At 37.0% G+C, this 23,394-nt stretch overlaps 1 protein-coding gene across 1 annotated transcript in view; it reads left to right on the top strand.

The window, feature by feature from the left end:
* The window catches only part of OTOG (otogelin), a 113,742-nt gene that overhangs the window by 72,112 nt on the left and 18,236 nt on the right, over positions 1 to 23,394 (top strand). The window contains exons 33-42 of the mRNA XM_086748576.1: positions 276 to 554; positions 9,029 to 9,146; positions 9,842 to 9,921; positions 10,319 to 14,163; positions 14,811 to 14,979; positions 16,387 to 16,523; positions 17,584 to 17,673; positions 18,033 to 18,216; positions 21,055 to 21,275; positions 22,194 to 22,332. Coding sequence (XP_086604702.1) covers positions 276 to 554; positions 9,029 to 9,146; positions 9,842 to 9,921; positions 10,319 to 14,163; positions 14,811 to 14,979; positions 16,387 to 16,523; positions 17,584 to 17,673; positions 18,033 to 18,216; positions 21,055 to 21,275; positions 22,194 to 22,332 — 5,262 coding nt within the window. The remainder of the gene's footprint in view (positions 1 to 275; positions 555 to 9,028; positions 9,147 to 9,841; positions 9,922 to 10,318; positions 14,164 to 14,810; positions 14,980 to 16,386; positions 16,524 to 17,583; positions 17,674 to 18,032; positions 18,217 to 21,054; positions 21,276 to 22,193; positions 22,333 to 23,394) is intronic.

Genomic DNA, 23,394 nt, shown 5'->3' with positions numbered 1-23,394 from the left:
CTTTATCCTGATGTGGGCAAATGTTTTAATCTTGTATTGCTCTTGAAATCCGTTGGATATTTAGAAAACTAAATATGCATCAGAATCTAACACTCTGAAATCTGTATTCTTACAAGATTCAGGCTATTTTCGCTGATAAGGCCAAAGTCAGGTTTTATTGCTTACGGTACTAATATCAGTAGTGGTACATCAGAAGTAGCTTACTTTATTATGCATGTATCAGCAAGTAAATGAGTTCTGTGTGGTTTTTGGTTTTGTTTGTTTGTTTTTTTCAGATTCCAACTTGATTTCATTTGAAGCAGCTGAGAGACCAAACTATTTTCTTCAGTTGGCCTCCAATAATACTCTTGTTCTTTCTAAATGGGAAAAAAGTGAAGAGTTTCAAAACAGATCTACATTTGTCATTCACAAGGATACATGGCTTTCAGGATACAGTTGCTTTGAGTCATTTGCAAAACCAGGATACTTCATCCACATTTCAGCCTCTTCAGTGGAGTTTTTGAAGTACCATCTTTCAGAGGAGTTCAGACTCTCAACCCTTTTTAAACTTGTAGGTAGGTAATTAAAGTTGTATTTTATGAACAGCAGTTTGCTCCCTGTGAAAATACAGGTGAAATAGTATTGATATTTTCAGAGGTGATGAGATTGCTTACTTCTCCCTACATCACTGGGAGCTGTGAGTAATCTGTGACACACAGGCTCAGAATATTCTTTCTTGAGCTTTGTAGTGAGGATGAGATTATGTTTTCTTGTCAAAAGCCATTAAATAGCCTAACACACAGATTTGCTGTATTTGCCAACTAGTTTTGGAAATGCATAGCCTAGTGTATAGTTTCTGGGCAATACTTGCTTTTTAGGTGGTGAGGAAATTCTTAAGGAGTAGAAAATTCATACTAATAGATTCCCATTAGTCATTAGCATGAATGGAAGGGAATAGAAAAGAAGTGAATGCATCTCTAAAGGCAAAGGTCTGTTGATGATATTTTCTCCTCCTTTCCCTTTGATTGTTGCCAAGAGAGTTTTCTGTACAGTGCATTCTCATTGCAAGCTTTGTGGCCTCCTCAGAGGTCATGCCATCCAGTGCTAAGGACATTGCTTGTAGATTATGCCTCTCAAACCTTGTGTTTCGTGTGAAAAGCACCTTGACCTTTATCCAGGTACTCACTCACAGAGGCTTTGCCTTTTGGGATGTTATTCCCTAGTGTTTCAGGCACCATCTAAGTGGAGATATAGGCCTCTTCTAGGGGATCTAGATACCCATTTCTTGGACAGCTACAGCTCTTGAATACACAATGTAGACTGCTGTGAGAGTGTTTCTACCCACCTGAGAGATTCCCATTCTTGTAATAGTAGTCCCATTCCACTGACTCATAAGGATCAGAAATGTAGGAGATATTGTTAGGACCCTTGGCAGAAGCTGAATCCAGAACTTGCTCCTGCAAGAGCTGATGACAAAAAACAGACATTAAAAAAAATCACTGATCAATCAAGCTCTTTCTTTTTTATATTATTAAGGAAAATAAATAATAACAGTTTTCACATATGCTTAAATACTTGAGAAGCATGCGCTGAAATGAAGATGACCTTACAGGTCAAGAACAAGATGCAAGAAGTTATATTGACCTGTAAAATAAAGCAAAGTAAATTATTCGTGAAACCACCATTTGCTTTAGTGTCGCCTTGTCTTGATACATCAGAGACATCGAACACAGTCATATGACTTTATGAACTTCAGCAACAACTGCTACTTGCTGAAACCACTGGCCTTTGTGGGGTCTATAAAATTCCAAAAACACTACAAGTATTTATTTCTATCTTCAAAAGTTTTTTATTGTGCTGTAACTTTACATGCATTAGTAATTTGTTTATTGGGGTAGCAGAAGTATTTTAATAGGTATTCTTGGCAATACAATTTTTAAAAATCAGTTCTTCGTTCTCTGAAGCTGCAATTTGTTTTACAAGCAAAGAAACAAAATTAAATATTGTTACAAATGAAGCATGGGCTGGCCGAGTTTTACAGTGACCATGTTGAATCTCAGCACAGACAAATCTGAAGCAGGCACTGACTTCTATGACAGAAGAGGCCAACTGTATGCCTCATGATGCTTTTTGTTATCAAAACATTGAATTAAAGTGTTAGTGGTGGCATTGTGAATCTGCCCATGTTTTGCGGTGCATTGTGCTGACAGCCTAATGCAGCTGTTGACTGGCACGCTCCAACTACAGAAAAAATGACAGATTTTGTCATTGCCAAATGCCTGTTGCTTCTTGACAAATGCTTGTAATCACAGAGCCGTTGAGGTTTTTGAACAGTAGAATTATAGAGCTAATGCTATTACCAGGATGTTCGTACAACATTTCAAGCAAGGACCTTTTTTTGGACATAACAAAAATATCTTCTTAGTCTTTCATCTTTGAGGGAGGAATGAAGAAGGTTAAAACATGTTCCAATTCTCAGTGGTCATCCATTAACACAGAGTGGTCTGTCTTTTCAAGTGTGAAGTCTTTACCCTCCAGTCATTATACCAAAAAATCCTATCTATGCCAATGGAAAACTAAAACAATTTACCTCAGCAAGTGGGATCGGATCAAATGATCAAGAGGCATTTCATTAATCACCACATCCGAGGGCTTGGGTTTCAGAGTTTTATAAGCAGAGGAACATAGGGCTCGAATCTTTCTCCAGTGTACTTTCACAAGGGCCAGCCTGCTGATGTAGGGTAATTACATGGTCTAAAAATACAGCAGCATTTGTTTAAGTTAATGGAAAAGTTACACCAGCTCCAGAGTGCACAGGCAAAAGTGTATTGAGTTTCCTGCTGACTATTGTAAATGCTTTGCATATTAGATCAGAAACTCTTGAACCGGGAACAGCTATTCCTGCGGAATCAGAGGATAAATATCGGGAGCAGAATAATAGGCCCAGTAAATCCCCTTGACCAGAAAGTTCCTCATAAGACTTCTTCGTGCTCTGTGACGCACATTCAAAAGGAAGAATTTTAAATGACCTGATCACCACAGCAGTAGATAGATGTTTGTTTAAAGTCAGCTGATGAGTCACTTTTTCCACTTTCATAGCAATAAATGTTGTCGTGTTGAAATACTTTGAGTATAAATTGTGCAGATATTATGGGCTAACATTGCAAAGTATTTTCCGTGAGAAGTCACTTCAGCTTTTAAATTGAGTTATTTTCATTATACTTGAATTTGTCTGTTCTTCTGTTCCCACAAACATTTGAAGGTTTGAGTTGATAACTGAATTTGAATATCCACAGTATACTTGCGCACAAGAAAATACATTTTCCATTCTATGCAGGAATTTTTACTGGCAGTGGGTTGGTATGCATTCAGTCAAAAGAAAGAATACACTTAATCTTACCAAATTAACAAGCACAGAGCTGTCATGTAAGAGCAATAAATTCACATTTGAAATTGTTGGGGAATTAGTGGATGTAGGAAATTGATGATCTTTTTATAGATTTAACAGCAGTTTTCTTGCACTTTTGAAAAATATGTGCTTGAGCTAATTAGCTTTTACCTTTCATAGAATTATCATAATATGCTTTACCTTTTTGAGATCACTGTGAGATAATTTTATGTGTATTATGAAAATGTGACTTGCCCTATATAAATTCTGCAGCAAAGTTCTTAATTGTGTTAATTATGGTCTTTAATAGCTAACTTGCTCTAAATATAAGGCCTGTCTCAGAGAGAATTTTCTACTAAAATTAAAATCTCAAGATGCACACTGCATAGAGCTATTTATCAGTGTTTAAGTTTGATACAGGGCATTTTTGATTGCTTTTAATATTTGTATCTTAATTAACTGAAACACATTCAGAAACATAGTACAAAACTGAAAATAAAATTAATTTTAATGAAAAACTTTTTAAAATAAAAGCATCTTGCATCTTAAGTCAGATTTATACATGATATCATTGACTATTTCAACTTCAGCTTACTCTTATCCATTTCCATCAGTAGAATTAATTTTCCAGAATGTCCTGTTTTACTTATAACAAGTTGCTCTTAAGTTTAATTTGACCTTGAATTGCTTTGTCAGTCCAAAAGATCATGACATGGGGCCTGGGACTGGATAGTGCTGAGCAACTGCTGTTGTACCTGCAAATCCCGGGTATGTCGCTGAAAACACATCTGCTCAGTAGCTCTTGGAATCAGACTGAATAAGGTCTTTCCTATTTATACAACAAACACAAACCGTTTGACCTCCCATTTTTGACTGAGTAAGTAGGGGGAGATTAAATAGTTACAATAACAGGATTATATTAATCTAATGTTGTAACAGTAAACTAAACCAAAAATATTTGAGAGTAGATAATTATACTTTGCTTTCAGTGATATGTTGGCTGGGCACAAAGTTAATTTTTTCCAGTGATATTTACTTACATTTCTCATTGCAGAAACTTAGAAGTCATGGGCAGAGTTTGTTAGTAGTTTGTGTCTGTTAAGTGGGTATATCGGATTTCATGTTTCTAAACTTGTTACTGAGGAGAGGCAATGTATGTTACTAAGTGGAGTTCTACTGCTGTTATAAATAGAACTAATTCTAAAGCAAATTTTGTTCCTGCTAGATTTTATAAAGTCTTTGGGAAAAGTAGCAAAGCAGAAAAAAGTGTCAAGTGAGAATGAAAATCCAAACACTTAATTTTAAAAATTATTTTAAATACAAACCTTTATTAACATGAGAACATTTCAAATTTTAGGGTTTTTTTTTTTTTTAAAGTAAAGAGCTATTTTATTGGGCGTAGCATGAAATTATTCACAATGTGCATATTCTGAGCTTGGCAAATTTTGTGCCTGTGAGGTAAAAGTCAGCATAGATGGACTTGTGAACATTAGGAATTGTCAACACATAGAAAAGTGGTGAACTTACTAAGAAAGATTGTTGTGACTCAGTACCTCAGCCTGTCAGTGATAAAAAATAAAATTCTTCATTAAATTGTAGCAACTGTTCTCATTACCACAGAATTATTTTTGAAAGCCACGAAGAATGAAAATCAGAAGTTACAGGGAACAAAAAGTTTCTCTGATATCTAAGCAAGTGAGAAAATAAGGGCATTGGAGAGTATCTTTTAATATATTGTCTTTGGCAACGTGTGTACCTGCCTTCGTAAAAGCTTTCTGCAGTACTGTAACATGTCGATCTGCTCAGCTCCTGTTAGGTAAAAGGACTGTGGGCTCAGCTGGCATGTTAACTGGAGTGACTCTCATCCAGGGCATAATTTACCATTTTGTGAAGGATTTGCTGTGTCACTGAACAAAAGATAAATGCTGGTAGACTTCACTGGGAGACACATGGTTATTTTCAAATGCCGTGACAAATCCTTTTGAGGAACACATGCCTGATATAAGAAGCTTGACTCATTGTCTGTAAACTGTGTATCATTCTTTTGTTGTGAGTGAACTGTACTGTTGCAGAGAGTACAGTAAGCTCATATTACTGGTTGCTGGAGGAGGAATTTAAGCATTAAAAAAATGGGAAGCATGTGATAGAGATGGCTGATTAGCATCGTGGCTAGCAGAAAGCATTTGTGCCATGACGCTGGTAAAATCCAGAGTTTCTGAGCTACGGTAGTTTCTGTCATGTGAACAGCAGCACTGTAGTAACAATAAAGCTGAAGTTGGTCTGCTGTGGAAGTTAATGTCTCAAATGAATACAGAGAGCGAAAGGATGACACTTGAATGGCTTTAAAGCACTTTGTTACTGCTTTTCCTTATACCCTAATGATTGTGGGTATTGGAATCATAGTTAATATACAGATGTACTAAAAAGAGGCAAAATAATATATTATTTTAGCTAGATATAGAGATACTTTGTTCTCTTGGCTTAGTCTTGAATTCATGTTAGTTCAGAGCACATCTCTGCCTCTGTTTCTCCTCCCCTTCATTTTCTTCCTAATTGCTGTTTAGTCCAAACCTTTTAAGCAGGAACTGCATCTTGCTGTGATTTTTTTTTTTTTACAGTGGCTTGCACAGTCAATCAGCTAGGTCCTTGGGCTGCTTAGGCATTCCAGAAGAGTTGTTGCCAATAGAGAAAATTTTAAATATGATGAATGACTGAACTGACATTCTCCTAATGCTGGAAAGGCATTTTCCCATAATTCATAATAAAGCACAAATTTCATTATATCTGATGGATTTACTGAGACATACTGAAAACTTTTGAGATACTGGAAACCAATTCATGCAATATATTCAGCTCTTTCTGTGGTGATTTGGTCTGTTCTTTCACGTAATTTACACACTAAAAAAAATCTAATAGAGCTTTGCCTTACACTCAATTATCTAAAATCCCTTGACTGGAAAATTAAATGTCCACTGGTTCTGCAGCTCTTCTTTGAAGACAATTTTTATAACCAGGTTCATGAATTCATCTCTTGTCCATGCTTCTTTCTGCAGAGATAGAGACAAAATTTGCAGACAAGCATGACTTTGTTCATTCTTCACTGAAAGCTGTGTTTATGAATCACTCAACAAATACTATGCCTTTATGTAAAGATTCCCTTATTTCCTACCAAGGCATGCAACACCAGCAAACTCCGTGAACTTAATCTGTAGGAAAGCTTGAGGGAAATGCGGCAATCATTTCATGAAGGGCTAAGTTTATGTGGAGAATGGGAGATGGTATGTTAATCCCTGCACTTGGAAGTGTTGATTCACCATCACTGTTCTGCTAAATTGAGAAACAAACATTCTTCATCAGGTTATAGTATGTCTTTTGCAAAGCTTGTGCCTTTATTGGCTTTGAAACTTCTTCTGTGATTAATAGTGAGGTTTGTGGTAAGAGTTAGAATTTACGGATCTGTCTTCATAGTTAATGTAGGGTAGTCTGATGAATGAGATTTCCCAGATTCCACTTGTATATACTGTTATTGCTGGTTATTACCACTGTTGGTGCTTTCCTGTCCCAACAGGTCTCTGATATGTTCTGTCTTTTTGTCATATGTCTTACTTTGTCCTTAAGCCTTACCACTCTGACCTGGCAGTGCATACAAAACCCCATATATCAGTCAGCAAAATGTATGGAAATAATTCCCTTCCCCCCATTAGATTTAAGTAACTTAAGGTAGTTTCAGTAGAAGGGGTCGCAGAAGAATTAGTGCCGTGTACTTAGCTTTTTATGGGAATGTAACTTTATAGATGCATTTGTTACTGTTGTAAGAATCATGTTTTCAAAAGTTATGTCCTTGGATAGTGACATGGAAAAAGGTTAACACTAGATGGCAACATAGACACTCTTTTGTCTTGAGTTTGATTTATACCTTTGATTTAAAGGAATTATTTGTATTTAAAAATAAGATATTAATGGTCAATAATGATAAAGAGATAATTACCTGTAAGGGCACATGTCTCTAAATTGTGAGAAGAACAATTTCATAGGATCTTCATGGAGAAACTGACTGTCTCCAAGAAGTTGTAAAAGAGTACTCTCTTTGTATCTCAGTCAAGCGAAGATCAGCAAAACTTAAACACAAAAACTTTAAAAGACCAAAAATGAAAATTTTTTTTCTGAGTAGTAAGAATTTTTTTTCTGTTCATTAATGTAAACGTTGTTTAAGAGTGGCTCTTTGTAGGCTCTGAACAATGTATCTCTAAGCTCAGGTTTACCAATATAGAGGAGACCCATGTATTATGACGGTGGTGTTCTGTAGGCATAAGCATAAGAGAAGTGTCACTGCCCTGCCCTGACTGCTACAGGAGGGAGCTGGGGTGAGCTGTTGTAGTTGAGGTATTGAAATCCAGATATATGGCTTAAGTCATGTGCAGGCATTGGAAGAACCACTGGGCTAATCTAGCATTGTGTGAGAAACCGTTCTGCGTGCAGGTGGGGCAGGGTTGTAGTGAAGAAGAAAGCATGATACTGCATTTGAACGTGCAAGTGCATGTCACCCACGTGATGACTGCCACAAGTTTGTTTCTCTCAGATTTTACACTCGGTCTACTTCTTATTTACATTAATTTTGTAAATTGAATTTACAAAGCATTGGAAGTATAGCTAGTTCTTATTTCTGTTTATTCTCACTTTGAAGTTTAACTCTTCCTGTATCTGAATTTGCACTCTGGATTTCAAGTATGTGGGTTTAAAGTCTTTCAATAAACTATCTGTCTGCATGGATACTCTGAAGGCACTTTGAGCTTGCGGGAAAGGGGTTGTTGTTTTTTGGTTTGTTTGTTGGTTTTGGTTTTTTTTTTTAATTTGCCATAGTGATTCATTATTGGTACCATTTTATCTGGTGAAGTATATGTTTTAGTTAAATTTTGCAAGACTACATGTCTCATCTCAGCTAAGTGGCTTTATTCATTATAGGAGCAGTGAGAATTTCAGATTCAAAATGTTTTGAGGTTTGATTTGTTTTCTCTTGGAGTGGCTAACTTGTATGGCTTTTAGAAGATCAACTGTTAAGTTATACTGCTTTAAAGAACCTAAATAGGCATAATTTCTGGTTACTTTATTCAGAATGGTGTTTGTTTTTGCTTTTAAAGTACAATTGTATCACACAAAGTATGGACACCTTTGCGTTATATCAGCAAATTGTACACATGACGTAAACAACTGTTATGTTGCTTTTTATTTTGTTTCTAATAGCAATAATTGTACTGAATCAACATAATCTTAATTTTGCATTTTGTTTGAATAACTACACACATAGTTTCACTGTTGATATAGTTCTTAAAAAGAACAGCTCTTTCTTGCCTGGCTTTATTTTCGAGTGATTGTAATATGCAGTAAATGTGGCTAATTCAGTGTCACATTTTGTACTACAAAGAGCAGAACAGGCTGCAGACCCAGTACTTTTTAATGTACTCTGCCTAAATGTAAACTGTTTTTCTGTGTTTTAAAGACCTTAGCAGTTCAAAAAATATTATCAATTTTATTTATAGAGAATACAAGTAGAAACAGTGGGAGATTTAGAGCTGCAGTGAACTTAAAGTATGCCTCTTAGTGATATGTGTCTGTGTGTGTTTCTAGAAGTATATGTAATAAAAGATCTTCATTGTTTTTCAGATGTCAAATTTAAATTTCTATCCCGTTCTACATGTGAGTGGCGTTACGATGCCTGTACAAGCCCTTGTTTCAAGACATGCAGGGACCCTTTGGGAAAAAATTGTCAGGCAGTACCAAAGTAAGTATCTGTATTTTTATGGAAAAGTATGTAATTTGGGTAATAGACTTCAGCAGCATAATAAGAATATGAGGGACCAGATGTGGGCTTAGTATAGTAGAACTGTGTTCTTGTATAACGAGGTAAGCGAAGAAGAAAATAAATTGAATCAAACCTGCTGTGCCAGCTATGTGAAAGTGACATTTCAGTTGTTAGCTGGGTATTGTCAGATTCTGGAATGATTAGTATATTGTAACTTTTAAGCTGATGGTGGTATTACAGAGTACTAGTAAAGGGAGGTGATTATAAGTTTGTTTCAAATAGCTGTGCCCCTATTTTTTTTGTTACGGCATAGCAACAGCTATATCTGTCCTTACCTTTTCCTCCCAGTTGGAATTTGTGCTAAGTCTGGTAAAACTGGTGTTTGGATTTTGATGTGTAAAAATATTTAGCATTTCTTAAGCAATAGCATTCAGTGTTGAACCTGGGACCATTCATTTGAAAGGCTGAGTATCGTGGAGTTCATGCTTTAGGTTACAGCTGAGTGAGAATGGAAGCCATGGCAATGACATTTTGGAGGAGTACACTGCGGTGATGCGATTTAGATAAAACAAGACTATCTACTAAAAATATCATTAAATTCTATTTTCCTAAAATTAAATGCTTGATCCACAATATGCTGTTCAACTAGTTAATACTAATTGTTTTCCTTTTAGAGTGGAAGGATGCATCCCTGCGTGTCCTGTCAATATGTTGCTGGATGAAATAACTCAAAGATGCGTGTATTTTGAAGACTGTATGTTTGAAAAGTTCTATATGTTATGTATGGTACTTAGCTTATTAATTTCTTAGATTTTTAGTCAAATTTTCAAATACCAGTGCTTAAATTTGTATAACTATGATTTCAGCTATATGAGTTTTGAGCTCACTAAGCATACATTTTAGTTAAAATAATTTAACTCCTCAAAAATCTGAGATAAATTTTAAACTCAGAAATATGTTCTTCCTTCATAAAACATTTCAGTAACATTAAATGTGGAGCAAATTATTTAATTAATTTATTTTTTAATTTATCCATGAATTTTAGAAGTTTAAAGAAAATTGAAAAGGTCAGAGTTATCTGAGTTAACGTTACTTTCTGACTATAATTATTCCTAAATTTCAGACTACTCTTTACTTGTTTTTGATTTCAGGCATTGAACCTGCAGATGGTAGTTCGCCTTCGTCTCCAAGCATTCAAACACCAGGAGTTTCACCCATAACATCAAGTACAAGCTTGACACTGATCAGTGAAGCGGTAACTTCATTTCCTGTTCCTGAATCCAGGGACATGGAAACATCACTTGCTTCAAAATTGCAACTCACTGCAACTACAGGGAAAACTACATTTTCAGCTGTTACATCTAATACAACACTTCCAACCATAACTTTATCATCAAATATTTCTTCACAGTCAATAGAAATCACATCTGGGAGAAGCACGACAGCCATGTCTGGGACAACAAAATCTAATGTAAGCTTGTCTTCTGTTGACATTTCTCCATTGTTTCCATCTACTGTCAGTTCAGAAACTTCCACAAAGATACAACTGATCAGTAGTGATTCCACTAAACTATTGAGGGCTACTGAACCTCAGATAGTAACTGCTGCGCATGCAGTGACTACAAGCACAGAATCAGCAAGCAGACCAGTTTCTACTTTTATTTCTACTGGGACACCACTTATTCTTAGAACAACAGAAATGCCAGTCAAAACTAAAATAGTGGAAATATCAGAAATAGCCACAACAAGAATGCTTCCCACAAAAGCAGCACAAGTGAAAGCAGGACTTACGACATTTACACCCAGTTCATTTGAATCAATAACAGAAAAAACTACTACGTATCTGCCCTGGTTTTCCACATCAGCACCTCTGGGCATGCCTACATATACACCAGCAGTAAACCTAACAGGAACTTCAGAAGGGACAAAAATAAGCATAGGACAGTCTTTGACCACACTAGCTAATGTTACAGTAACATCATTTTCTCCTGCGATCACTACTTTGTCTTTGTTAAAACCAGTGTCTTCAGCAACAACAAAAGCAGCAATTGTTTTAACTGAACAAAGCGTGAAGACTACATTTTCACCAACACCCACACCACCTATTTCATTAGGAAGGGCAGTTACAGAACCTCATATTGAAATGGTTCAACACCTGACTGGTACTGCAGAAGCACCTTTCACTACAACTCTAGGTCCAAAGACAACAGCTTTGCAAACTCAAGAGAGATCATCAGAAACAACATCATTTACAACTCATAAAAAGGAAGCTCCCAAAACAACATCTTCTGTGGAGCATACATCAAGTTCTTATTTCCCTCCATATTCACTACATCCTAGTTCTACAACTGAAAAATCCATCACTCTTTCTACAAAAAGACCTTCAGTGTCTGTTCCTACTCCTGCTTCTCCAGCTTCAGGTGAATTAAAAAAAACATTCAAAACTGTTTCAACTACAGGATATCCCTCATACATAGTTCTAAATGCAACAGAGTTCCTGACTACATTATACACTAAATATCCTGTTGCAGCTGAAACTATCAGAGTGACACCTTTATCTGTTGAGGTAACACCCAAATTAACATCCCCTTTTGAATTAGCAGCCAAGTCAACTTTGCTTTCTGGAAAAACATCTAGCAAATACAAGTCAACTGTAGTTTCAAGTACAGTGAAGACGAGCACTTCAGCATATACAGGTAGTGTCAGCACACCAGCAACAAAAACCTCCATCTCATCAAAAAAACCCACCACAGCTCCTTTTGTAGCTACAGAAAGAGAGTCAGCTCAAAGAACATCTGTCACTGGATCTCCATTTACCCTGCTTAGTGCAACTGAAACCACATTGTTGGCAACACAGCCTGATAAATCACAAGTGGAAAGAATTACTAGCATCTCTACTAGAAAGTCATCTGCTTTCCCTTCTTCACCATCAAGTTTTCTAATCTCTTTAAACATTTCTCTTCCTTCACTACCCACATATGGGAAAGAAGCATCACTGATGACATCTCTCAGTCCTACGCATACATCCCATGAAGCAATCACTTTATATCCAAGAACAACTATAGCAAAATCTACGTTACCAACAGAAAAGACCTCTCCAGTCCTAACTTCCTCTACTTTGTCCACTGTAACAGAACCATCAGGTACAATAACAACAGTATCACATGACAAATCACCAGGCAAAGCCATTTTAAATATCACTTACGCCACATTCTCCCCATCCTCTGAATTCAGCAGCCAGTTCATAACAACCAAAAAAGTAATGACAACCAAAGAAAAATCAACTCTGTCCCCTTCTGTTGTACTACCAGTAACAAAGTCATCTTACGCTTTCTCCACCTCTCAGTATCTAGGAGGTAAATGGGTTTCATCACCTTCTTTAACACAAATGATACCAGAAGTAACAACAACACCAAAATATCCAGTACAAACTAAAATACTTTCTACAGCATTGAAATCTACAGTCCAAAGTATAACAGATACAGTAAAACTTCCAGCAGCTACAGCTCAGCCATCCTTTCCTCCATCTTCAGTAGGCCCCTTCTCTTGGCAGACATATTCAGGAGATAAACTTTCAGTACAGACCACAAAGACCATGGCTGTACCACATTTTTCTATGCAGAAGGTTACAGAGGTTGGTCGTCAGACTTCTGAGCCTTTGTTGACAAGCCAAAGCAGTACCCCAGTTTACCAGTATCCTGCAGAAACTCTAACAAAATCCACTGGTCAACCACAACGTGTCTTTAGCACAACTGAAGCTGCGGTAGAATTGACTTCCTCATACCCCTTAATCACCTCACTACTTGAAGGCACTCATGTAAGTATATTACCTACCTCAGTAGGTCCTACACATGTTATTTTACCAACTGGAAGAGAGTTGCGTTTAACTGATTCAGTCACACAGCCATATGTCTCAGGAACTTCTTCTGTTTTGCAGTCTACAGTCCCAGCTAGAACAACAGCTGACTTGGTTTATGGCACCAGAATTCTCCCTTCCTCACCAGAAGTGCTTGCAACTTCCTCTTCTTTAGCAACGACTGAAAGAGAAGTATTTCCTTCATTTTCCACACAAAAGGCAGATACTGGTCTAAAATTCACATGGCAGGCCTCATTTGCTGAATCACTTGATTCAAGTCAAACACTTGAAACAACTACAGCCTCACCAAAATCTAAGTCAACCTCTTCATCAGTTTTGTTACCAGAAACAACAGAAATTCCCATTGTGATGGGGAGCGGGCCATCCACATCAACAGGCAGAAGCGGTACAGAGAAAACTGCAGTGTTGCCTAAGCAAGTTGCACGTTCTACCGCTGCCTACAGTTCCACATTTCTAGCAAGTACAATGTTGTCGGCTATGGCCCATTCATCAGCTGCAGCTTCAGCTCCTTCAATGATAAGCAGCACTGGACAAAACATTAGTATTGTATCAGCAACTTCAGACAAAGCAGAAGTAGTACCAGAATCCATCACAAGCTCTGTAAAGCCAAGCTATTTTATTTCGGAAGCAAAAGGAGCCATTCCCCTCGATACAGTAAAATCTGAAGAGCCAGAATTAACAACAGAAGTCCAAACCATCCATACTCAGGGTGCTATTGTTAGCCCAGAAACACCTCAGACATTTTACTCTCCGTATTACACAAACGCAACTGCAGTTCCTTCTAATGTAAGTGTAGCAGTACTGACCACTGTACGTTCATCTTCTGAACCAAAACCTTTTTCTTCTATAGCTGCATCATCGATCAGTACTACTCAAACTTCAAAATTTGAAATATCATCTGAGGTGCAAATGCCTTCTGTGAGTTCACTGCTAACAATATCTGACCATCCAAATGACACAACGGCTCCATTAGTTTCCTCATTTGCCTCTTTGTCTACCAAACCACTTTATGGCTTGACTACAACATTTTCTGATGGACTGGCAACAGCTGAAGCCATGTCAGGAGTCAGCTCAGCTTTTATGCTGCCTAGAGAAACAGCAACTCTTCAAACTTGTACAGTGAGTAACTATAAATATTTATGTATTTGGTTTTGGATAGATCTTGGTGACTTTTACACACTGATTAAAAAAAAAAACTGTGAGCCATACTTTGATCTCTGAGATGTAAAATATCTGTATCAAACAGGGAGCCGTGTTATTTTCTCAATTACATCTATAACATTGCATGATTTCATTGCGCATAATGGTTTCTGTAACTGCTATAATACACTGTGTTTTGGACCTAAGTTTTCTGAGTTACTCTTACAAGAATGGTGTTTTTTTGCAAAATATGGTGCTTCATATTGTTCAATGGCAGTTCTTTGTCACATTACCTTCCTTAAACTACGTTTTTCTAGAGATGTCTGTTATTATTCCTACTTCTCCCCTTCTATGTTTTTGCTTCTCAACTTCTTTTAATATAAAGTTAAAAATTCAATAATGCTGTTCTCTGCTTTACATCAGGACAACAGCTTTACACTGTCCTCAGAATTGGTCGGGTTTTCAAAGGTGCTCTTCACTTGTAGCTTCCATTAGTGTCACAGGGATTCATAAATATTCTGTACCTGAAGAATGTGAGCCCCTTTTTTGAGTAAATACTCTGCAATATAGTGATGCTGGCTTGCTAAAAATGTGGTAACCTGTGTCTTTTATTAAATATGCTTTAGCCAATCACAGAGAATGAGTGCATAAAACACATTTGCTTGGATGGACGACTGATTCAAGTTAATAAGTCACAGAACTGCCCATACAATGCAACTCAACCCAGCTGTGGAGTTTTAGGATTTGCTGCTCAGATGAATGGTGACAAATGCTGTCCGAAGTGGGAATGTGCATGTAAGTTTTAATGATGCAGTACTTTTGAAGTGAGTTTAGGTGACAATTTTATGCATGTGTAAGAAGGTTAAGAACTGACGGTTCTATACCATGGAATAGAAATACAAGGTGGATATTGTACGGGTTACTCATTGTCTAATGCAATTTATAATTCTAGTTCTACACCCAGGAAAATTAAATCAAAATACTCCTTTAACGTAGGATATTCCTCTTACCTAGCTTTAGATATCTGCAGTGGACATGTCCAGGTCTGACTTAGACCTGTCTTGTCTTCTGTCTAATCAGAGGACACCTAGTCAATATAGACAGTGGATTTTTTTGGTTCATCTTACAGAATCATAGAATGGTTAGGGTTGGAAGGGACCTTTAAAGGTCATCTAGTCCAACCTCCCTGCAAGGAGCAGAGAGACATCTTCAGCTAGAGCAGGTTGCTCAGAGCGTCATCCAACCTGGCCTTGAATGTTTCCAGGCATGGGGCATCCACCACCTCTCTGGGTAACCTGTTCCAGTGTTCTACCACCCTCACTATAAAAATTTTTTTCCTTATGTCAGGTCTGAATCTACCCTCTTTTTGTTTAAAACCATTACCCCTTGTCCTATTGCATCAGATCCTAGTGAAAAGTTTCTCCCCGTCTTTCTTATAAGCCCCCTTTAAGTATTGAAAGGCTGCAATAACATCTCCTCGAAGCCTTTTCTTTTCCAGGCTGAACAGCTCTAACTCTCTCAGCCTGTCCTCAAAGGAGAGGTGTTTTATCTACTTCAGGGTGAGAGGATTCCCTAAACTCTGTTAACTAACTCTGTTAACAGTTTGGGGACTCTGGAAGCATAGCTGTACTGTAGTCACTCTCATCAATTACCTAGAATTGGGCAGGAAGCATTCAAAGCTTAAAAAAAAAATCAGTTTAGTCCCTAATATCAAAGAAAGGATGCAGATATAAGCAATGCAAATTTGTGCTTACACTGTAGAGTTTGAAATAACTAGAACTCCAAGCCTTTTGAAGCACAAAAGCACTAAGACTGTGAAGAAGGAAACTTTCCACATGTGCTCCTGCCTTAGGAGCAAGACTAGAAGGAACTAAGGGTCTGACATGATCCACTGTCATTCATGTGCTTCCCTAGTTTGGTGTTTGTAAAAATTACAAACCTTTGCTGGCAAGAACTATAAGAAAATAACTGAGTACAGAGGCCTGCGGATTGTCCCACTGAAATATGCAGGATTTAACTCTGCTCTTGGTTTACAGAGATGCAACAGTATCAACTAGAGTTGAAAATATATATGCATATATGAAACTCTAGTAAGCTAGTTAATCTTATAAAATTTATTTGTTTATCTTCATATTTTGTAATATTTATAGAAATTCTAAAATAAGTGAAAAAACTCATTCAATTTATTTTTACTTTTCCTAGGTCGTTGCACAATTTTCTCTGATCTGAGCATTGTAACCTATGATGGAAGTAATTTTGCTTTATTCAAAGAAGCATCCTATGTTGTTAGTCAAACTCAAGATGAAACAATAACCATCCATGTCCATGACTGCAGAATGGTAATGAACATTTATCAGCTAACATGGTGTTCAGTACTGCTAGTAAGATGTATCTTAAAAGGAAGGGCATAGTAATACTACATAGCTGTAGTTAATTATTCATTTCTGTGCAATATCTATCAATTGTATTTCCACTTCACAACACTTACGAATTGTATAGCACTTTATCACCTGACCGTATATGTATAGCTCCTTCTGAGAAATTTGCACGGGAAACACCAATATTCAGAGCCATGAAAGACTGTAGATTGTCAGACTAAGTTAGACCACCCTGTGCATTCCAAGTCTCTGACGGGCAAATAGGTGTTGTTTCAGAGAGGGAAGAGAGAAACCCTAATGGGTATCCTGCCTCATCAGTGGTGTAGATTGACTTTATGTCATGAAGAGTTAATTTCTCGTGAGCCTTTACAAAAACTCATTAAACTCCAGTTTCTTCTATGAAAGCTAGGTAATTTTAATGTCCATATAAAAGTCCATCACAAAGTTTGGTCCCAAGTAGTATTTTATGGGCAGTGTTTTATGGACAGTATGTAACTTAAAGAAGTTAATTCCAGAAGCTCAGTATGATTGATACAAAAAAGGAGATCTGTTTATGATTTGCAGATTTGTTTTTCCTCTTATATTCAGTGCTTTCTTTTTTGTTCAACACCTTGTAGCTTGGGGAGTATGAATGTATTTCTGATCCATTACTTCTGTACTGTTCATCATATAGATGAATGATATAGATTCATCATTCCCAGTCTCGTTCTTGCTCACCTTCAGATATGTGGTTCATATTTCCCACCAGCTAGTTTGCCGTATTTTTTTTTCTCTGAAAACTTCTGTTGTAATTTCAAGATCGGGTTGCTGAATGCAATGAGATCATCATATTTTATTTACTTTGCAAGAATGCTATCCAGATGAACTTTGTCGTCCAGACTTGAAACTTGAAACAGCATCAGTTTTCCTCATGTACACCCCTCAAAAATCCTTAATGTCTCGGTACCTAAAACAAAGCATCTAATGTATAAAGATTTTGCACATCATGACTATGGTTGATGTATTTTTGCTTTTTCCACAGAGTAATTCAAATTCAACTTCTTTGTGCCTGGCAATGTTGAATTTAACCTATATATCAAACCAAATTATTATCAGTCGTTTAAGTAGAAAAGTAAGTATTTTGAGGGTTGGTTTTTCTTTGCCTCTAAGATAAAATCTTACTTCTGTAATCAACTGCCTCCTCATGTGGATACTGAAGATTAGAGTAGGACACAATAGGTAATATAATTCATTGTTCCAACTTTGAAATTTAGTAAACTGCTTGTAAATTCAAAGAATCAAACTGTGATACAAGGTAAGTTGCAGAGTGAGGCACATAAACTTTTTAGTACCTATATTATCTTTATGGAGGTGAGCCTGTCTTCTTTTAGTTATGAGTTAGATTCCTAAACTGTTGAGAATCTGGCCTTAGTACTTCTATGTACAGCACTTGATACCTAACATTTAACCTCTTTACTGTGTGTATTTTAGATAACAGTAAACTCAAGATCTGCTTGGCCTACTGTTAGAAAATATGGATACAAAATCGAGGATTCAGGCTTCAAGTATGCAGTTGAAACCCCAACAAAAATCAGAATTCAATGGTTTCACAACACGGGCGTGATGATTATTGAGGTTAATAGTACCCAGGAACCAAGAGCTTTGGGACTATGTGGTAAGTCCAGAGTAGTGCAAGAAATCAGCACATTCAGATGCTGTGCTACGGAGGCGCATTTTCCAAATTATATAAATTATCTTTTGCAGGATCTGACCCAAAAGAGTTATTGCAGATCTTTGCAAAGTTTAAGATACTATTAGAATTAAATTATTATTAATTTTGTTAATTGTTGAAATTATGTTTGATGCCTATCCACTTAATCCATTTTTACCCATAGTGTTGCTTCTCACTGTAACCTGTTTGAATCACAGGCTTGATTGCTGTAAGCAAGCCCAAATAAGTAACTCAAGCATAAATCCATAATGTCAAAGAAGATCATTTACAGATTTAGTGTTTGATATCCATCTGATAGGAAGCGATATGTGCTATTTTCAGTTTCTAAAGGTCAATATTCACAGGAAATGTTAACTTGAGAGAACTAATCTTAGTTTATCTGTTGGAGGAAATAGTTCAGAGGGAATTTCTTAATATTAATGGGTTAAATAACCGTAATGTTGCACTCTGTTAGGTTTGCTCAATAGTTTCATGTCGTTTTTTTTCTTTCATAAAACATAGCCTTGAAAAAGCTGTCGGTGCTGTAGCTTTTGCAAGCCTGTATTTGTTGATGTAAATCCCTACTGTGACACCTGAATCTGTAAATTTATCTGCTGTAAATTGGAGCTGGAAACCAGGGTTACAGAGTTCATATAATTACAGTGGGTATCTTTCCAGTTTCAGAAAGGGCAAATGCCTGTAGCTCGGTATCAGATACCAGTGATAGCTCTGTGCAGTTCCAAGTTCTGCAGACAGTGATGTGCTGCTTGCAAAGGACGAGAGTTTGAATTTAGTGCCATTTTGAAATTGGATTACTATCTGTAATTTGCCTTAACTTCTGTTTTCAACATCATTCTTACTCTGTTTGGCTAATTGTTACTGTAATTAGATCAAACAGAAGCAAGAAAGTAAAGACTATCATTTTTGTAAGCCTGATTCAAGTTATCCTGAAAGTGTCTTTTGCCTTTACCTGTTTGATTACTGCGATAGAGAGAATTGGGAGCATTAAATTTCTAGTTTACAAGGTGCTTTAACTAGATGACAACACATTTCTGTGGATAATGTTCCATGTACAACTTCTTCAGAGAATGTGCTGTATTTTTCTGGTATTCATCTCTAATAGGGATTCTCTGCATAGGTCTGCCTGCACAGTGCTATCTCGTGCAACTTACCAGAGCCTGCTTTAAGTGAGCTGATTGTACTGCATCTTTTCAGGGTAAATTCGTCTACCCAATCTCCAGTGCTTTCTGTGTTAGCCTGCTTCTTGTATTTGAGCTTTGTCATGTCTTTTAGCTGAATTGCAATATTGGTAGATCCTGGTTTCTTAGCTTCACAGAAATGATAAAACTGAAGACACTGTTATAGTCTTGTAGCAGCAAGCATCCCTTGGAAGTATCTGTGTCCGAGACAACAGTGTCTTTTACAGTGGAAGGATTGGGCAAATGTGGCATCTGGTGAAGAGCTGATGTGGGAGATGAGGAATGTGGGAAGGGAACATGGACGTCTCTATAGCAAAATTGGCGAAAGAAAGCGCAAGCATGTCAGTTTTAGCTGCAACCAGATCCCACCAAGCCAAATGTGAAGCTTTAGTTTTGCTGTGTTAAATCTTTTTGTCAATGTGTACGAGAAGTGGTCGAAAAATATATCCCAGACATGATAGCAATCCTTTGAAGTCTCTCAGGACCGTCAAGTACTTCCTGTTTGTGTTGCATAGACTGACAACCTCAAAAAGTTCAACCAGAAACATTTTTAGTCGAGTAATTGTTACAGTTTCAAAAGCTGTTTTACTCTCTGAGTGCCTGTTGCTGTATCATTGGTCATCAATGGCTTGCTCTTGTCATCAAGAATTGTGAAAAATGGTAAACCAGACCAGTTCACTAGAAAAGGCTGAAATCTACAAATGGTTTTTGAACAGGTAAACATTTAGACTTGCCATGCAAGTTTATGGAGACGTTAGAAGAAAAGGTTCTAGAAGTCTGATACAAAAGTCTCAGAAATTGTGAATGGGAAGAAAGAATGGGGGACTGATCCATCATTTTGCTTTTTTGTACCTGCTGGCTCTTAAAGGACAATCCAGTGGAGACTGCTGTAATACTTAGGTGTTCTGTGTTGACCAAAGTCACTCTCTATATGTTACATTGCTTCCTTGGCTCCAGAGGGTTTCAGAATTGCCAACTGGCCTGGTTCAAGCAGAAACAAAATGTGATGCTGCCTTCTGAGAAGTAAATACAGAAAAGTTTGATTATTTTTTTTCCTGCTGAGGGGTAATATAAGTATACCTTTAAGTGCCAAAACCTGCACTTTTTTGGTAGCTCTTAACCCAGTACATGCTAAGACTGCTCAGAGTATAAGTGGAATAGTGCAAAATAGTACAGTATTTCTGAAGTACAGTATCAGATAAGCATCTTGGCATTTTGTGGGAGTTCCCATTTCTGTTAACATTTAAAGTTTTCATTTGTTGCTATACATGGAGGTGGTTTGTAAGCTTTTTAAAATACATTTTTGTTTAGTGCTTGTGCAACTGAGGGGTAAAGTGTGCTGTGGTTGGGCTCTCTGAACAGCTCTTTGATATGCAATAGATCTCCATTCATAGATGCATCTTTACTTTTGCTTTGTTTAATTTGTCTGAATTTTGTGTATTTTCATCCTGCCAGAGACTTTCTGCATCTGTTGTGGGTTGTGATACTGTCATGTTGTACAAGTTTTTGAAAGCTATTTACTTGTTTGAATATGCCACTTCAGACACACTTCAGAATGAACCAAGTGGTGTTAACCTGCTTTTTTTCTTCTGGTAATACACAGGTTTTTGTGATGGAAGCTTGGAAAATGACCTGATGCTACCCAACAGGACAGTTTTAAGCAAAAGCAATGCTCCATTGACTTTTATAGACAGCTGGCAAGTGCTAGACACGTTGAAGTATGTTGGAGAAGACAGGCATCAGGAAACTAATTGCTCAGTCACGGACTGCTCAGAGTGCTTAAGCATGGTGTTGAATCAGACCTTCAGCAGCTGTCATCCTTATGTATGTTAACTATTTCGGAAGCTTACATTTTGAGAGACGTGCAGTTCTGAGATAATTTTGTATACTTGGTAATTTCATTAATGTGAAACTACATGTAACTACATCTGTGGAATGAGATACATACTTTTTGTATCTATGGTTGCAAGGTAAAAGTAATTGAAGAGTGTGGCAGCTTGATAGGAGAGTTGTAATAAGCAACTGACACTTTCGGAATTCATAACATCTGTTAGTTTTGACAATACCACCTAATTTATAAATCAGTCCCAGCTAATTCAATTGTATCAATATGATGTAGAGCAAAGTAAAATAAAATAGTTTTAGGATTTAATTAATCCTTGAGCATTCTGTAATTTAACAAGTTCCAAATGGCAATAGGTAATCTGAGAGCTTGCATTCTCAAAGGCTCTAGAGACAGGGAGTTCTAGCTTAGAAACGTGAGAGAGTAGAACAAGGCCATTTAAAGCAAATCTAAAGCAAATAACAAACTCACAGTGTGCAAATAAAGTATTTATTTGGGCTCGTAGGAGTACCTTTACCATTTAATCTTTCATATATTGTTGAGTTTGATGAAGAGGAGGCCAAAAGTAGACAAAAATATAGAGGTAAGGAAGAACAAGGAAGTAGGAGTAATTGTGCCTTCTGTTGGAAAGACTAGATTAGCTCTTGCCTTGATGCCTGTAAGAGATGAAACTGAGGAATGTAAGGATGCCTTATATTTTTTCAACATTCAGGAAGCCTTACTTTGAAATACTACTAGAATGTCTTTGTACATCAATGAAGGCTGGTGGCCTCTTGCTTACTGTGAACCAAGAACTTTTTAGCTTCATTGTTTGTAGCTGATACTTAAAAAGGTCAGGCTTTTTTCTACCTAGCAGGGTCTCTATGAAGGTGCAATATTTTTTGTCTGTTCTTTGTTAGGTTCCACCTGAGCTGTTCTGTGATATATGGGTTCAAGATACTGAGTACATTAGAAATCCGTGCATTTCACTAGCTGCCTATGTGGCAATGTGCAACAAATTTAATATTTGTATAGAATGGAGGAGCTCTGATTACTGCCGTAAGTATTCTGCATGTATGTGTACCTCTAGTGTTCACAGAGACAAAATTTGTCTACTACAAGACTTACTGTAAATTGAAAATACTAGTGCTCCTTGAGTCCTCACATACTTTGGCAGTCGTTATTGAGATAATAAGCTCAGCATTTTTAATGATACAGTTCAAAGCAGTGTACGAAAGTAATCAGGATCATTGGATGGAAAAGGTAAGCTAAAGAACCTTGCTCAGAAGCCTACCTCTGGCTTATAGCGTACTTAACTGTAGAAATCAAATCTTCTCACTTGCAATGTAATGTTCATTTATCTTAGCCACTTTCTGCTGATGAAACTAAAACCACAACAGAATTAGTTGTGGGGAGGAGGACACCAGAGAAAGAAGGTTCTGTGGTACTTTGAATTGACGATGTCTGCCTGAGACTGCTCCAGAAAGCTGTGTCTTTAGAGAAGAAATTAGAGAAATTAATCACCTTTGAGATTAGATGGAAAGTAAGGAGTAAAACCTGAGAACTAGAGTATCCTGGTAGAAGACACCTCCCATGGCAATGTACTAAAATTTAAGGCCAAATGGCATCTGTAGTTGTCAGTAAATAGAATATTTGGATTAAGCATCTATTTATGCTTTCAATGATCACCTAGGAAAGGTCGTGGTTACAGTGCTTGAAAAGGGAAAGACTTACTGATGAAGCATGATCCCCCAAAATAAGAGAACTCACTGTACGTAGAAATCATAAGTGATATCTTTTAAAAACTAATTTAAGGGGGGTACATGTGTACAGGCTTCATGCAGGCATGCCGTAATGCCCTGCAAATAGTCATGAAGTCTAAAGCTTGAAAACTGTCAATTAAAAAAAAAAATCCATTTCAGTGGATTTTACTAGCAAATAACTGTTTAAGAAGAGATCTTATAAAATATATCTGTAAATATAGTTATGTATTCCGTTCATTGTGAAGGGACACATTACTCTTATTTTTATACTACAGTGACCTCTGGTGGTGCATGCCTAGCAAGGAAGAACCATGAAGTCCTATCTGGATTTTGTGTTGATATAGAATCATAGAATAGT

The sequence above is a fragment of the Chlamydotis macqueenii genome, chromosome 5, assembly GCF_036417535.1.
Source record: "Chlamydotis macqueenii isolate bChlMac1 chromosome 5, bChlMac1.mat, whole genome shotgun sequence".
NCBI classification, from domain to species: Eukaryota; Metazoa; Chordata; class Aves; order Otidiformes; family Otididae; genus Chlamydotis; species Chlamydotis macqueenii.
This window is presented reverse-complemented; position numbering and strand designations above follow the sequence as displayed.